The sequence below is a fragment of the Ambystoma mexicanum genome, chromosome 11, assembly GCF_040938575.1.
Source record: "Ambystoma mexicanum isolate Mex_15411 chromosome 11, UKY_AmexF1_1, whole genome shotgun sequence".
In the NCBI taxonomy this organism is placed as follows: Eukaryota; Metazoa; Chordata; class Amphibia; order Caudata; family Ambystomatidae; genus Ambystoma; species Ambystoma mexicanum.
Window position 1 is genome coordinate 101,064,838 of NC_090934.1, and position 16,819 is coordinate 101,081,656.

Here is a 16,819-nt window from a genome sequence, read left to right on the forward strand (position 1 = left end):
ACAAATAGAAAAGGGATGTTTATGCTCCATTTAAAAATATTATTGTGCAATTCGAGCAGAAACACTAATGGTGACAGAAGTCATTAAAAAATATAAGCTCCGAGAAAATAACATTACTTCAACTTGCAGCGCACGATGATTTAGGTACACTTTCAAGTAGCACTCTTATACATAAAGTAACTCACAGTAAATAATAATAGAACAATAAATAGTGATGTTTGAAAAATATATTTATTGTAATATTGATCAGGGGCTGTGTTGATGTTATTCCCCATAAAGTAGAACAAATAATGACAAAATTGACAAGAGGATAAATAACACAAACCACTCATTAGATTGGACTTCTACATTTTAAACTGGCGTGCCTTCAATTGGTGCAGCTTTTTCCTCTGCGATTTTCTCCTGCTTAAGTTGCTCGGCGAGTCTACGCTTCTTTACTTCCTGAGAAACCTAGAAGATGAAAAATAAGAATGCTCAAAAATGGGCATCACACCCGCCTCCAAAGGAATACAAGAAAGGAGTATCTGGGAGTTCAGTGTAAAGAACCATTAATTGATGGTCTCTAAACTGAGCACAGTATTTCGGAAGCGTTTTTAAAAAAAACAAAAAAAAACATCTCGGGATGCTGATAGCAATAAACCGCTACTGGGGCAGAAAATGCCCGGTGTAACGTTAAAGCTTAGGCTGCTAACTGGATTGGGCATTACCTGGCCCGGTAAAGGCCCCGCCCGTCAGGGTTTATTGCTTAATTAAGAGTTGCCGGAACTGCTAGCAATTTTCCTCCTTTCCCGGGATGCAGATCCCTGGGTAAATCTATGAGAATCCCACATTTAGCACCCATATCAAAAATGATACACATTTAAAATGTCAAGAATTCAATGTTTTTAACAATCTGTTGCCCCCACTGCATCCTCACTTCATGGAAGACAAATGAATACACACCACATTATATATAAAATGGACAACATGCTCATAAGCACCACAGAACCCTAGAATTGATAAGAAGGGCATGGAGACCAGGCCTGATCCCCACCAGTGGCTTCGGAAGAATCGTAGATTTGTTATGTGCTCGCTGATTTAACAACGCTCTGTTTGAAGGTTTGCGTAGGAGAGATCTTTTAACCAGCCTGCATAATGGCCAGTTCCATGAACAGTTTGAAGTCAAAGGTCTTCTAGTATCTGAGCTGAAGTGGTTTCCATTTTTAAACATTTACGTCACGTATAGGAATGTAACCTCAAATATGCAATTCTTCTCTTGATAATGACCACCTTGATTAGTTGTGCAGATCGCATCAGGTCCAAGCTCAGCTTCCATTCTAAAGAATGGGCACAAGGAGCTCTTTGCACAAGTTTCTGCATCTCTACAGAACCAGTGGCACAGTCTTTGAATTGTTTCAAAGACATCATTTGAAACAAACAGGAGTCCTGCACAGGAGACCCGGTCTGCGCTTTCATGTCGGAAAAGACTGGGACTAGCTGGTTGCAATCCACTTTGCTTCCAGAGTGTTCTTGGTTGCATGGGAGATTGTGGGGTAGCTAGGCTGTGCATGACTGGACAGCCTTTGCCTCTCGGAATGCTGTAGGTGCCTACTATTCGAGGGGTGTGGTCTCCCCCAGCCTGAATCTGGGATGAAAGGAAGGGGTCTGGAGCTATTCAGGAAAGTTGACCATCCACAGCTGACTGATTGCCAGAGGATTACTACTACTACAAGTCTTTGCTGAAACCGCCCTCTGCTTTGCAAACATCTGCATTCATCTCAACTGTGGAAATCTGAACCAGATGTCTTCCTCTGTACAACTGTTGGCCCTACCAGTCTGAAGCCCTGCTCTGCATCCCATCACCCAGCCCTGAAATCGAAAGAGCTGCTGGATTTGCAACTGACCTGCGCCCAGCCTGGGACTGGACTGCACTGCTGCACGGGTATCTAGTATCATTGGGGCTGGAAGTGGACATCCTCCATGCATTATGCAATCTCGCCAACTTACTGCTCTCGTCCCGCTCCATGAGGAAGCTCCTGCCGGAATCTGAAGCCCACCTGCATTGCACCGAGGGTCTGCCGACTCTGTCCAGAGTCCCCATGATGATTGCTCTTGAAAAGACCTCCTCGGCTAGGGATGCAGAATCAGGCGTCACCCTTTAGCAGAGTCTCACTATAAGCCGACTTAACCGTCGGACGAGGCCTAGAACCTGCAACCCAGGAGCCCTCTTCAAGCTGAAACACCCCGTGAGCCTTATCCCCCCCCCTCCCTCCCAAGCGAATCCCCATTCCCTGAGGTCCTTAACTTTATTCAAGGTCTGTAGAAAGGCATTACATAATGTTAAGCCAGAAGAAGGAGACAGACTAAAAGGTGACATTTTCAAAAGGATTTATGGTAAATCAGCTAAATGAGTATTTGGAAATGTCCACTTATTGAGTCCTATAGCTCAACTCGTGACAGATGCGATTAGCGGATGCAGTAATTCCGCTAGAGCAGTTATCACTTTCTCTTCAGGCTTTAGCCCCAGGTAAAAGCAGGCAGTTTTGACCATGTGGTTTCATGAAACACAATCAGGTTGAGCAAAAAACTGTCAGTATTAAGAAATATTGCCAATGCTGCTCCTGCAATGAGGGCCTTAGCTTTCATGACTAGCAAATGCACAACTGATATCACTGATGTCACTGCTGTGGCAGTGCATTTAGGGTGCCGTTCCCTGGAGTAGAGCCCCTCTTTTTCACTGTCTGTCCCTAAATGACGCTCCTCGTCCACTTCAGCTCTTTTACTGCTCCTCCAGCTCCTACTCCCGTTTCCCCTCGTGCTGCCCTTGCTCATCCACCTCCCCCCGATATTCTCCTGTTAATCCTCCTACTTTTCCACTTCCTTTCTCTATAACTCCTGCGTCTCCACCTCTTCCTGCTGCTCATCCCTTCACCACTACTGTTCTCCTCACTCTCTCCACACTGGATCACCACACTCTCCCCCAAACAGCTACTTGTCCGCTACTTGATGCAGGCGTGTGGAGGATCCCCAGTCTACCAGACCCTCACCTGTGAGCTTGGCAGGGACTTGTCCCATGTGCTGCACTGTCAACATGGACACTTTGAGAAGGTTAATGGGGCTGCTAGAATTTCAGAGAAAGACACAGGAGGAATAATTGTGGAGATGCCCATCTTACAGGACAGGGATTCTTGTGGCCGATCTCCTGGTGGTAGCTTGTGAGTACAAATGAACTTGTTTGTAGACGTAAGCTCTTGCGAACCATAAAACTCAGTTCCATTAGTTACAGACTAAGAATGCTAAGATCCTGTTGGGTGATCCGTCCAGGTAAACAGACTCTGAAGAGCCAAAATGGCGGATCACAAGGAATAAGCCTCAGTCTTCGCACAGGAAGGTGGAGGGGCAAGAAACACAAACTGGGGTACACTCTGACCAATCACATGTCAAGGGTTCGGACACAGCACATCTGCAACCCACTGACTTAAAACCAACCTGCGGGGTGGGGTTGGGAGACTATAAGAAGCACATACAGAACTGGGCCTTGTCAGAGTTTGGAGAGAGCGGAGACTAGGAAACTAGGTGAAGGAGAATATTGAAGGAGAAGAGTGCTTTGGAGGTGACTGTAGGAGGAGAACAGAAGGAGAGCAGAGATGGTAGCTTGGAAGCAGGAAGGCCAAGTGAGAGGAAAGTGAAAGAGGTAGATACCCAAAAGGTTTGAGGGGAGAGCTGCACGAGAGCCTTGGGAGAGAGGTGCTCCAGAGGTTGGGGAGAGAGATGTCCTTAAGGGTTACAAAGGAGAGAACAACAACAGAGGTTAATGGAGGAGGGTAGTGTAGAAACCCTGACTTGCAGGCATGAGAGTGAAGGCCCTATCAATACACCATTCATCTGATGGAACAGTGGTGGCTGGAGGAGATAAAAGCACACAGGAGATGCCAGCAATTAAGGACAAGGAAGAAGATAGAAGTGAGAGGAAGGAAGAGCAATCCCAGGACAGGAGATTGGAAGGATGGAAGGATGCCAAAAGGGAAGATTAGGCGGTGCCCAGCGAGCCCCAGTGTCAGAGGTCCCTCTTTCCGACACTTCAGCTAGCCTACAAAAAAGCATTTCAACACTCCCTGTGGCGATCATAATAATCCTATCAGTGGTCTTCTCAAACTGGAAAGTAGCAGGGTGCAGTGCTTGAACCCCACCCATCTGGAATCAGTAAGGAAGGAGAAGACACCAAAAGGACAGGTGAGAAGTGATAGAACTACCCCAAACTCCTTGGATTGTGGGGCAGGCGAAACTCTGACACAGTATATTTAGGAGAAGACGTCCTATAGCGTGCCTCTTTTAAGACCTTACCTTTTGTTGGTTACAAATACAGCCCAATTAAAACATCATCATACCACTTATATCTCTATGAATCATTGAGCCCCACTCAGCTTTGTGACAGCACCAAATGCAAGCACCTCATCTCTTGCTCTGCTGAACGTTTTACTTAAAGTCCGGTCTAACATCCAAATCATGGAGTGAGTGGCTCTACGAGCCTCCAGACATCCCATAGTCTCCCTTTGCTGCCGGGTCCATTGTGGCTTTGCCACAGCCTGAAACTGCACATGCATTTCTACTTCTTGTACACAGCATGCTGCTTATCAAAAATCTTATTGCGACGTTGCAGCAGGCTCTTGCAACAGAAAAAACAGACATCAGCAAAACAAGAGGATTTGCCTGTGACTTTCTCGAAACTGTGAGAAAAGAAAAGAGGCCCAGAAAACCTAAACATTGTGATGCCTAGGAGACCCCGATCGGACAAGCATAGCACTCAATGGTTAGACTGCACTCTGCCAAATAGAATATTTCTAAGTGTAAGCACATAAACACATACAGATAGTATGAACTGAGGTGTTTGACTTTCAGAGGTCTATAATTACAGAAATGTCTAGCCTAATTTTCAACATACATGCTGGAAAAGGTTCTACGTGATATGTTTGACTATTGAAGGCTGCGTGCACAAAAGGCAGATTATTTTCAGACGGCTTCGTGAGGCCTTCAATATTTGCAAATATCTATTTTTTGGGTTTTTACTGACCCCCATACCAGAGATCCCCTAGAAACTGATCCCCTGTCCACCACCACGCTTAAAATCAGGGGGTTTCACAACTTTCATCCGTCCGCCACCCTTCCCCCATCATTCCTACACAAACCCTCGTCCTACCCTACACACACACTTCTCCTCCTCACCCGATGCCTCCATCTTCTAGCCCGTCCGGCCACAACCATCTGCGCCAAGGGGCTGCCAGTTCAATTTATAAAGACTGTTCTGAGTGGTCTCAGAGCAGTCAGTCTTTTTATGTTTTTCGATAAAACAAAAAAGATTTTCACTTCACAGTCACAAAAACATGACACACAATCTAAAATTTCAGGTATTAGAGATATTCAGACCAAGTTTCCACCAGGCACAGGGGTTTTTCTGTATGAATTGAACTGCCAGTCAAGCAGAAGAGTTATTCTGAGCAAGCTAGATCTGGTCAGGGGTAAAGGGCGGCTTCCCTATCTCTGTATTACACCTTACAGAATCAGGACTCGTATGCCCGAGCAGGATGGAAAATTAATTTCAGGAGTGTGCCAGCGGCAAGAAAGACCCAGAGGACTAGGATTCCCAGAAGCCCGCTTTCACACAGCGTTCCGGCATCATTTATGGGACACCGCGAAGAAGCATGGTCTGGTGTGTCAATTAGCTCCCGCCTTGTCTCTCGCTTCTCCTTGCCGTGTCCTCCCTCTTCCAACCCACATCGCGCCAGCTACCGGCTCATCAGTCCTAGCCATTCTCTGACCCTTCTGCTTACCAACTTCTTGCTACAACTTGGTTTTTGTTTGTCTGGACTCCAAACTTGGACAGTTTATTTAGTCTCTTACTTGGATTGGAATGTCTTTTGGCCCCAGACTGCTCCACGGGCCGCCACTCGTCTTGTCTTTTGTGCCTCATTTGGATTGTACCAACTCAAATTCTGTAGTTGGATTGCTTTATGGACCTCTGCTCCATTTACTCCTTAGGTGTGTAAAACCTTACTTGTATGCTTCAACATCACCCTCCAGGTTGCCTGGTTCTTCTGGTCAGTCTCAGTTCTCCGGATTGAATTCCCAGATGTGTAGGTATTCCAGTTACATTTCCCTGGAACCAGAAATTGAGCCTGGAGATTGTGGGCCTAACTTCCTTGACACCTTTCAGGCTACAATTCCTCCCAGAGATTTCAGATATCCTGTGGTGCTGTTACCTGTTATGTCTGTGAGGGTCCAATCGTTCTGGCACTGTCCTGACACTGCCAAGCACATGAGCATGCCACAACTAATCATAGGAATTACTCAGAGCAAGCCACCACCTAGCACAGGGGTCTTTTAGAGCAAGTCATCACCAAGCAGAGGAGTTATTCATAAAGTCACCGGCGAGCACAGGGGCTATTCAGAGCAAGTCACCATCAGGCTCCAGAGTTATTAGAAGCAGGTCACCGCCAGGAGCAGCCGTTATTTAGAGCAATTCACCATCAAGCACAGGATTTATTCAGAGCAAGTGATCACCAGGCACAGGTGGAGTTCAGAGCAAGTCCCTGCCGAGCCCAGGAGTTCGGAGTAAGTCACACACCAAGCATAGGGGTTATTCGGAGCAAATCAGCACAAAGCACAAGGGATATTCAGAATTCGTACCTGGGATATTCAGAATTCGCACCCAGGAGGTGCAAGTAGCCAATCAGGTGGCTAGAACAGCAGGTGAGAATACACATTCACCGCCCGCAGTTCCAGCCACCCAAGACCAGTCCCTGGGTGGCACCACTTATTATTTTTTATTTCGGGTGGCAACAGGAAGCATCTCCCAGTTGTCTCCCACCTACCCCCCACCCAAAACAATCCAAACCTATTCCTCCAGCCCCTCACTCACTCCCCACTTACTTGCTGGGCCGGAGCATTGTGCTCCAGTCCCGGCGCTCCTCCCGTCACCATAGAAATGAAAAAGAGACATAGTCCATTTTCCCTATGGAGACAGCCATCTTTGTTGCTTTCTTCCCCCTCTGGAGGAAAAACAAAAACCTTTCACACCCCGGTAAAACCCCAGGGTGCGAATGGCTCTCACCCCGGCTGCTACCTGGGCCCGGGCCCGTTGAAGGCCATGTCCGCCCCCCATATCGTGGGTGAAAGCCATAGAAGTCACCACGAAGCAGATGAGTTATTCAGAGCAAGTCATCCCTAAGGACAGGAGCTATTCCGAGCAAGTCATCCCTAAGGACAGGAGCTATTCCGAGCAAGTCATCCCTAAGGACAGGAGCTATTCCGAGCAAGTCATCCCTAAGGACAGGAGCTATTCCGAGCAAGACATGATGAAGCACAGGAGTTAGCCAGAGCAAGTCATCGCCAAGCAGAGGAGTTAGCCAGAACAAGTCATCGCCAAGCAGAGGAGTTAGCCAGAACAAGTCATCGCCAAGCAGAGGAGTTAGCCAGAACAAGTCATCGCCAAGCAGAGGAGTTAGCCAGAACAAGTCATCGCCAAGCAGAGGAGTTAGCCAGAACAAGTCATCACCAAGCAGTGGAGTTAGCCAGAAGTCGTCATTGCCAAGCAGAGGAGTGAGCCAGAACAAGTCCTCACCAAGCTGGTACAGAGTTAAGTGTATATGGTTCTATATTAAGTATTCATACGGTACCAGATGAAATATTTATATGTACAAAGGGCAACTCAAAGTACATATCGACAGGCACACAAACCATGCCATATTTATTTCAGAGTAGCAGCTCTTACCTTTAAGCAGAAAGCCTTCTTGGCCAGCCATCGGCGAGTGACCCGCCTGTAGTACTCCGGTGGGAAGGTGTACTCTATGTCCAGCTGCTGACACACTTTCTCAAAGGTAGAATAATTTGTGCGACGCAAATACTTGAGCAGCTTCTTTCGTCGGTCAATGGCCAGCAGCATTTTGCGTTTGTGCAGTTTGTCCTGGAAAAGAAGAGTGCAATGGAGCAATTGGCACTGTTCACATGGGACAGATGCTCTACAACACATCCCTATTCCCAGCTTGCTGCCTCATTATAAGGGGATACTGTAGTGACTTGCTTTGGTGGCTGGCTGTTGCGGTGATGTCACTGGGGATGGTGTGCCCAGAGCAAGAGGACCTGGGTATTCCACCTGTGGCAGCTGGCTAAACAGTCAGTATCAGCTGGGCGCTCTGAATCCTCTAGACTTTATAGCATAAATACCTTCTCCTGTACATGTGTCAGAATCTGCTTCAAAGGTGACTAGTTACAAGCACTAATGCGTTGGGAAGTAAGAAGGAGAGAACTCTGCTCGGTTGCTGTCAATGTCAGAGCTAGACATCTGTGAAGAGGGACTGTGGGGCAACTGTGCAACGCAGCATTTGTAGGATATTTGGCAGTGGTCAGTGGTCCCAGTGCTTCCCACAGACCCCATCACCAGACCGCCTCCCATGCGCAATCCAAACCCCTAAGCAAACACACACCTGTGGTTTAAGGGATTACTTAAAAGTAAGTATAGGAACAGTAAAACATAAAACAAATTTAAAAAAACAACAGAGGAGCACCGCCCTCCCAACCGCTCCCGCCCACTGAATTATTCGGTCAGGAAACTTCTTTGTTTCGGATACTGGATTTGTACGAGCAAAGGACCTTCAGGCGTACGCCAAGGTTCGGATACCGGATGAAGAGATTGCATATTTGGCTGACCTATACAGCCCATCGTTCGCCAGCGACGGGGAAAGTAATAGCGCATTCATCTCTGGCTGACACATCTCCTTAGTTTCCCAGCTATGGGGAAAGGAATGGAGGCCCTAATAGTGGCTAAAGCGTAATACTGAGGGGAATGGTTAGAGAGACATTCCGGGCCTCAGAAGTCAGCCAAACCGACACTTGGCTATCCCAGGTCCAGAGGGTCCATGGAAGGAACACACTCCCGTCTCAGGTGCGGACACTGGAGGCAGGAGTACCCTGGACAAAAGGGCAGCATTGCCTGTCCCGGAGTTGGAGTGTCTTCCAACTGAGGCTTATTATTTTAGTTGCTGGTTACTGTTTGTTAACTAGATGAATTCAGTTAGCTCGTTACTATTCCAAAACTGAACACACTATCTTAAGGGGTCACCAAAAACATACATAACTTTCCTGGACCCAGTATCTTCCTCCCCAGCCATGGGGGGCCCAAATTACAGCCAAAGAGGTGGAAAACGGGCTGCCACAATAACGCCCAGGCAGAATATTCCAAAACTACAGTGCAAGACAGTGTTTCTATTACATTACTTTGGCCACAAAGGACGGAGAATATATGAGGGGCTGCCAGCCCAAGCAGCTAGGGGAAAAGGTCCTAAATAATTTTGACATTACCCTCAAAAGGTGGGATATACATTTCATCAAAAAGACCAGAACCATTCTGGAATGGTGCTACTTCAGCACAAGGATGCAGGATGAGAAGGTGAAGACTACATTGTGTCCCTCAAAGAATTAGCTCTTGTATGTAATTTTTGAGGAACATTTTGCCAAAATGCTTTAGCAACCAATTTATAGTGGGGTACGCCACAAGGAAGACCAGGGACAAGCTACGGAACAAGCATGGCTCCAAACTGTGGTTGGAGTTGCAAAGGATTAAAGATAGAGAGCGCCCTTAGGAGAGGACGTATTGTTGTGTTGCAGGTACTGGACTGGAGTACAGCTTACCTTTCCAGTGCTAATAATTGTAATGCAAGTAAGCTTGTGTGTAACAAGGGTAAGGGCATTAGGCACTTTGCCAGATACTGCAGGTCTGTGGTAGGTGATGCCAGGGGCAAACACAAACCAGGAGGGCAGCATAAGGAGTGCATCACAGCATCATAATGTGCAATTGCATGCATACAAGTAGGAAGGCGAGCAGGTGTTTGATTTGGATGAGAAGGTGATGCTTGTGAACACATAATACATTAAAATGGTTAACACAATAGGAATAACTTTCCATGGTGAGGAAGAGGCGTTTGAGGCTCAGAGCAGGGTCTGTCTGATGATGTGCAAATTGAAATGAGAGTGGAATTGGGTGCAAAGATGCCCCTTACATATGTGGGGGCACATGCTGAATAGCAGGGTCGTAGAATTACAACTTCCAGATATCCTACTCGGGTATTATAACAAGGAGAACATTGTTTTGTTATGCTACACCCATTTAGTGCTGCAATTGAAGGGCAGGAGGGCATGGTGCAAGGTGCCTATGTCAGTGAAAGGGGCTTCCTTACTGGGCCAACGAGAAGCTAGAGGAGCGAAGAGAAGACCAAGGATAAGATTAAACTCCAAATGAACATGAGCAGGACCGGTCGTCTGTGAGCACAAAGAAAAAACTCTCGAGAGGGAAAAATCCCACAGAATTTTGAACCCCACACATAGGGTATTTGAAGTGTTGATGCGTAACATGGAGCATAGCATGTGGTCAAACACAGAAGTGGCTTCGGCTGTGGTGCGACATCCCTTGCCAAGCATAAATGAGCGGCTGTCTACCTTGAGAGAGTGGCAGTCCTTCACCAAGCTGCATCTGACATCATCAGGTGCGCCTGCATCAAGCAAGGTGACGTCATTCATAACTCATGAAGGGACCTTAAAATTCAAACTCATGCCATTTGGAATAGCGTCTGCGGGCTTCCCTTCCAAAAACGTACGCAGCGTTTACTTGGGCACTCAGTAGCGTGCAGTGCTTCCATCACAATATACTGATTGGTGGCATCACCATAAGGGAACATGGCAAGAACTTCGGGCACCTTCAACATCCTCCAAAAACATGACCTGACAGTAGGAAAGGAGAAGAGTGTGCTCAGGGCACAGAGAATAGATGATCCGGAGCACCACATTTCTGGTGGCGGCGTGCGACTCGTCGAGGTGATGGTAACATCGAAAAGAGCGATCCAAATGCTACAAAACAAGGAGGAACTGGCCTCCTACTCTGGAATGGTGTAATTCGATCAAGCGTTTATTCCGCTTTTAGCCAACAAGGTAGCAGAATTATGGAAATTGCTTCAGAGGGGCATGGAGGTTGTATGGAATGTGGAGTACGACATAACCGGAAATAAATGACACACAGACACCATCAGTGCTGATGAGCGATGCCATTGGTGTGGGTTTGGGTGCTCTGCTTATGCAAGTACATAGTAGTGAGGAACTCAGGACAGCCAATGCCTTATGGATGCTAAAGGGACCCGAATGTTGCTTTTCTGCGAGTAAAGGGCCCTAGCTGGATTTTGGGGAGATGAGAAATGCAGGCACTTTCTGTCGGGGACAAAATGATGAAACGCGTTAACCACAAGCCCATGATGAGCGCTTCCAAGTCCACAGAGTTTGATGGGCTCTCTAGGTGCATTGCTAACTAGGTATCAGGCATGCAGTGTCACGATTTCGGCATGAAATACAATCTGGGGAGGTTGAATTGATTTGCTGACTGTTTGACAAGGTTTCCTTTGGAAAGGATGGAGGAAGAGTGTCATGGTGTAAGCGAGACATGTAATAGTATCATACCGAAAGAAAAAGTATTGGCACATTAGAGATCAGCAAAGTGTGGAGGAGGAAAGCATTCTTTCCTCAAGGAGCAAGGACGCGTCTGCTAGACCTGGGTCATGGTCGGGATACTGGGGTAGCTCAAACAAAGTGGGAAGCACAGTATGACTATGGGTGTCTGGGTATTGAAGGGTTTGTAGAGTGACAGTTTAAGGAATGCCCGGAATACTAGGAATACACCAAGACATACAAATCACTACTACAATCTGTAATGCCCATGTCCTTCCAGTCGGAAGAGTCCAGTGGGAAGAGTTGCCTGTGGACATTTTGGGGCTCGTCATACTGGGGCATAGAGGGGGGCATTTCATGGTGTGCCTGGTCGATCAGTTTTCAAAATGGACTGATGCAAACGTGATTCGAGAGGTAATCGCAGACAATGTGAGTAGGCTACATAAAGTGGTGTTTGGACTGGAAGGCTAGCCAGGCTGTCTGCCTACATTAGGCCATGATTTGTCAGTGTGAAGTTGGAAGCATTTCTGGGAGAAAATGACATTACTTATAAGAAAATGTTTCGGTTACCCTGAAAAAACAGAGCAGTTGAGAAGGGGAACAGGATAATAATGGAAGCTGTGCCAATGGCAAGATGTATGGGAGCACGTGAGATAGAAGCAAAAAGAGTTGTAGCAAATGCGTTCTCTTCCTACTCTGCCACTGGTGTTCCGCGACTTAAGTTACTGAGAGGTAGGAAGTTTAACTCCAAAGCGTATCCAACCTGGTTGAGAAAAAGTGAAGTATGTGAATGAAATGAGAACAAGTTTACGCTCAAGAGAAGTAGAGAACTATGCATGTACAGGGAAAGTGCACACAGAGAACAGAGATAAAGGTGGTGGGGACTATGTAACGGTGAGGAGGCCAAGGGTGTTGCCTTAGTGTGGCCTCTTGCATTACGGTTCCACAAAAGTGGTGTGGGTATGCAAGCATACTGTGGAGATGGAAAGTTGCAAGGTATAAAAACAAGGGTAAGGAGGTCAGGATCCAGCCCCGAGGACTCCCACCTAGACTCCCTGTGGAAGTTTAAAGAGGGAAGGCGCACTGTGATATGGGTCAGTGGGCGACTGATGTGGTAGTGGATAGTGTGCCTAGAATGGGAGGCACTGAACAATCCAGCTGTGGCTGTTGTTCAGGTAGCCAGACCAGCTAGGGGAACAGGGTACCTGTAACACCTTGGGTTTACGGAATAAATACCTTTTCCTGCTAAAGTGCCAGGGTCTGCGTCACAGTACATATGAATGTTAACCACACCGTAGAGACGCTCAACACTAGAAACTCAGAATACTCAAGATCCTGTATGTGAACCTGCCTCTGCTGTCTATTTTACCGACTAAACAAATTAGACTTGATACAGGGCAGATGTCATTTTTTTGGCTACAACTATAGATGACATAGGGCAACGAAATGTCAAGTATAGGTTCACTGGGTGTTCTGAAAACTAGCCACACAGCTCCCCAAACCAAGGCATACGAATCCACATGGAGGTACAATGCCCCACCCTCACCACATGCATAAGTCGCAGCTGAGGCCTAAAATATTCTGCCTCATTATGTACATGAGTCCACAACAACCCAGCATTTTCAAGTACAGCACCACTCACAAGAGGCTCATGTTCCTCGTCCAAGGCTACATCATCATGAAATGCATTAGACTTCCATTGAAAACCAAAACACCCCTGCATCATGTACAAGAGAGACTATAAGACACACCGTCATGATGTAAGAAAAACAGGTTAGAGGGGAAAACACCCTCCACATAATCTACTTAAAAATGCACCTTAGGCCACAAAAGCCATCCTCATGACAGACTGAGAGGTGCCAAGTAGCCCCCCTCCCGTCCTGTGAGTTTTCTTGAGCCAGTCCTGGCTTTTCATTTTGCATCAGTGACTTGCAGTTTCATTTTCCACTTCATAAGGATGAGCTTTCAAGTGGTGAGAAGGCAGGAGTGCCTCAAAGCGCAATGGGTCTGGTATGGATTCACATGCTCATGAATATTCCCCGTCGTCAGGCTGGGAATCCTCGGTAAAGAAAAAATCAGTATCAGTTTCGTTTCTGATCTGTCTTTCCTAGTAGTAACCAATCACTGATCTCTGCGTCATACTGACCACAGCCAATGACTGCCCTCTACCTAAGCCCCACCTCTGGCAGCCATCTTCAGATTTGGTAGCACGTGAAGTGGCAGTATGACCAAGTGAAGAGCCGCAGAGGGGTAGGCGGGAGGGTTCGCATGTGAATCCATGCCAGACCCATGCTGGAGAACAACAGTTACAGGTAAGTAACTTGTTCCTTCTCCAGCATGGGGTCTGGCATGGATTCACATGCTCATGAATATAAGATTAAATAGCAGTACACACATGCACAACCACGGGAGGTGGTAAAAAGCTCAACATTAAGCAATACAAAAAACTCAACATTAAGCATCTCTTACCTGCTCACCAGGCTCACCTTAAGCGAACAGGTTGCGCAGCACTGCTTGGCCGACCCTGGACTCCTCGCTGGAATCCCGATCGACGCAGTAAAATCTTGTGAAGGCGTGCGTCGACCTCCACGTAGCAGCCCTGCAGATGTCCAGCAGGGGCACACCAGATAAGAACGCCGTAGTAGCAGCGATCGCTCTGGTCGAATGGGCTCTAGGACGGCCTGGCAGCGGTCGGTTAGCCAACCGGTGACAGTGCATGATGCAGCCGGAGAGCCATCTGGAAATAGAAGACTTCGAGAGAGCCTTCCCTTGATTCACAGGTCCAAAGTTCACGAACAGCTGTGATGTCCTCCGGAAACTCTTCGTGCGGTCCACATAGAACTTCAGCGCTCTAGCCACATCCAGCGAGTGCAAAGTCCTCTCGGCCGGCGACGAAGGAGACGAGAAGAAAACAGGTAACACCAAGGGCTTGTTAAGATGGAAGTCCGACGGCACCTTGGGCATAAAGGAGGGGTGCGTCCTAAGCACCACCCTCGAGGCATGGAAAGTCAAGTACGGTGCTTTGCAGGATAGGGCCTGGATCTCTCCCACTCGTCGTGCGGAGGTAATGGCCACCAGGAACGCAGTCTTCCACGACACAAACTTCATAGGTGCGGAGTGCATCGGCTTGAATGGGGGCCCCATGAGCCTGGTCAGCACCACGTTAAGTTCCCACGCCGGGGCCGGTGCCTTCACCGGCGGGAACGACCGGAACAGTCCTTTCTTAAACTCTTTTACCAGTCGATAGGACCACAGGGACGTCCTGTGGTTCTGGTATATCTGGAGATCGCCGCCAGATGAATCTTAATGGAGGCATGGGCTAGCCCAGCCTTTGCCAGCGATAGAAGGTACGGCAGCACTTGAGGGGCCGTGATCTTCTGTGCACGGCACCAGATAGAGAACCTCTTCCACTTATGACCGTAGCATTTGAGAGTCGAGGACGCCCTGGCCTTTGCAAGAACCTCTATGCAATCGGCCGGTATATCGTAGCCTCCAAACTCTAGCGCTGCAGGAGCCAAGTCTGCAGGTTCAGCGACGCCGGGTCGTGGTGGAAGATGGCGCCTCCTTCTCTGGAGAGAAGGTCCGCGTCCGCCGACAGCTTGATGGGAGGGGACGTTGACAAGTCCAGAAGGTCCGGGAACCAGATCTGCCTCGGCCACGCCTGTGCGACGAGGATCATTCTGCACCGGGACCTCTTGAGCTGGTTGATGAGTCGAAGCAGCAACGGCAACGGAGGGAACACATACAGGTATAGACCGTCCCAGGGGAACGAGAACGCATCGCCCATGCTTCTCGGCTGGGGAAACCTGCTGGCGAACCTCTTGCACTTCGAGTTCGTCGCTGTTGCGAACAGGTCGATTTGGGGTTTGCCCCATCGTTGAAAGAGTTGATCCACCTAATCCTGGCGCAGTTCCCACTAGTGACACGCGCGCAGCTCACTGCTGAGCGAGTCGGCGATGGTGTTGCTTTCTCCTGCGAGGTGGAAGGGAACCAGGAACATCCCCTGGGCGACCGCCCAATGCCACAGATCCTGTGCCTCCTTGGATAGGGCTGGGGATCTGGTGCCTCCCTGCTTCCGTATGTAAAACATTGTCGTGGTGTTGTCCGTGAAGATCCGCACCACCTTCCCCTTGAGCGACGGGAGCAACGATTTGAGAGCCCAGAACACTGCTCGGAGTTCCAGGACGTTGATGTGCAGGGGCCTCTCCTCCGGGAGCCAGAGGCCTCTTGCGTGGAGATCTCCGGTGTGGGCGCCCCAACCTTCCAGGGAGGCGTCCGTCGTCACCGTCTCCTGGTACGCCGGCGTCTGAAAGTCCTTGCCCGCTGTGAGGTGCGCTCGAACGCCCCACCACTGAATCTTCGAAGGTGCCCGTCGTCTGTATCCAACGGGCGTCGAGAAATTTTTGAAGAGGGCGCATCCGTAGTCTGCAGAGGCGCACCAGGTAGATGCAAGAGGACATCATCCCCAGGAGGGACTTGCAGGCGCTGCACTTTGCCTAGAATGGTCTTCGTCCGTTCTTCCGACGGGGCCGCCAGGTGCCTCACTGTATCGAGCTTCGCTCCCAGAAACAGGGCCACCTGCGACGGCACCAGGTGGAACTTCGGGTAGTTTATGGCGAATCCCAGGTTTGTGAGTAGCTGGACGGTCCTCGCAGTGTGTTCGACGGCGAGTTCCCTCGTCCTTGAGCGGATGAGCCAGTCGTCCAGGTAGGGGTAGACGTGAATCCCCTGTAGGCGCAGCCGCGCCGCCACTGGTGCTAGGCACTTGGGTAAAGACCCTGGGGGCCGACTTCAATCCGAACGGCAGTGCTCTGAATTGGTAGTGGCGTCCCTGGACGACGAACCTGAGGAACTTTCGGTGACTTTTGAGGATGGGAACGTAAGCACCCTCCAGGTCCAACGACGATAGAAAGTCACCCTCCTCCAGCTGTCGCAGTACGTGCTGGAGGGTGACCATCCTGAACTTTTGTGATCTGATGTATTTGTTCAAATGACGAAGGTCCAGGATGGGGCGCCAGCCGCCCGTCTTCTTCCTGACGAGGAAGTACCTTGAGTACACCCCGGAGCCTCTTCGGGACAAGCTCGATGGCACCTTTCCTGAGCATCACCCGTACTTCCAACAGCAGTTGCGGGACGTGATTTTCCTTCCTGGCCACAGGAGGAACGTGAGGGCACTTCCTCAGGAATTCGATAGAGTGTCCTCTTGCCAGGGTATCCAGCACCCAACGGTCGGTGGAGATGGACTTCCACACGCCGACGAAATTCGTCAGCCGGCCTCCCACCAGGGTGCTTCGGTGGGGGCCCGAGACCATGGCCGGTTCAGTCCTGCTTGGAGGTGGAGGCCTTGCCGCCCTGG

At 48.9% G+C, this 16,819-nt stretch overlaps 1 protein-coding gene across 1 annotated transcript in view; it reads right to left on the minus strand.

The window, feature by feature from the left end:
• Positions 1-214: 214 nt before the first annotated feature.
• MRPS15 (mitochondrial ribosomal protein S15) overlaps positions 215-16,819 on the minus strand; it is a 213,445-nt gene continuing 196,840 nt past the window's right edge. Inside the window, exons 7-8 of the mRNA XM_069622634.1 lie at positions 7,748-7,939; positions 215-450 (exon numbers count right to left, since the gene is read on the minus strand). Coding sequence (XP_069478735.1) covers positions 352-450; positions 7,748-7,939 — 291 coding nt within the window. The 3' untranslated portion in view covers positions 215-351. The remainder of the gene's footprint in view (positions 451-7,747; positions 7,940-16,819) is intronic.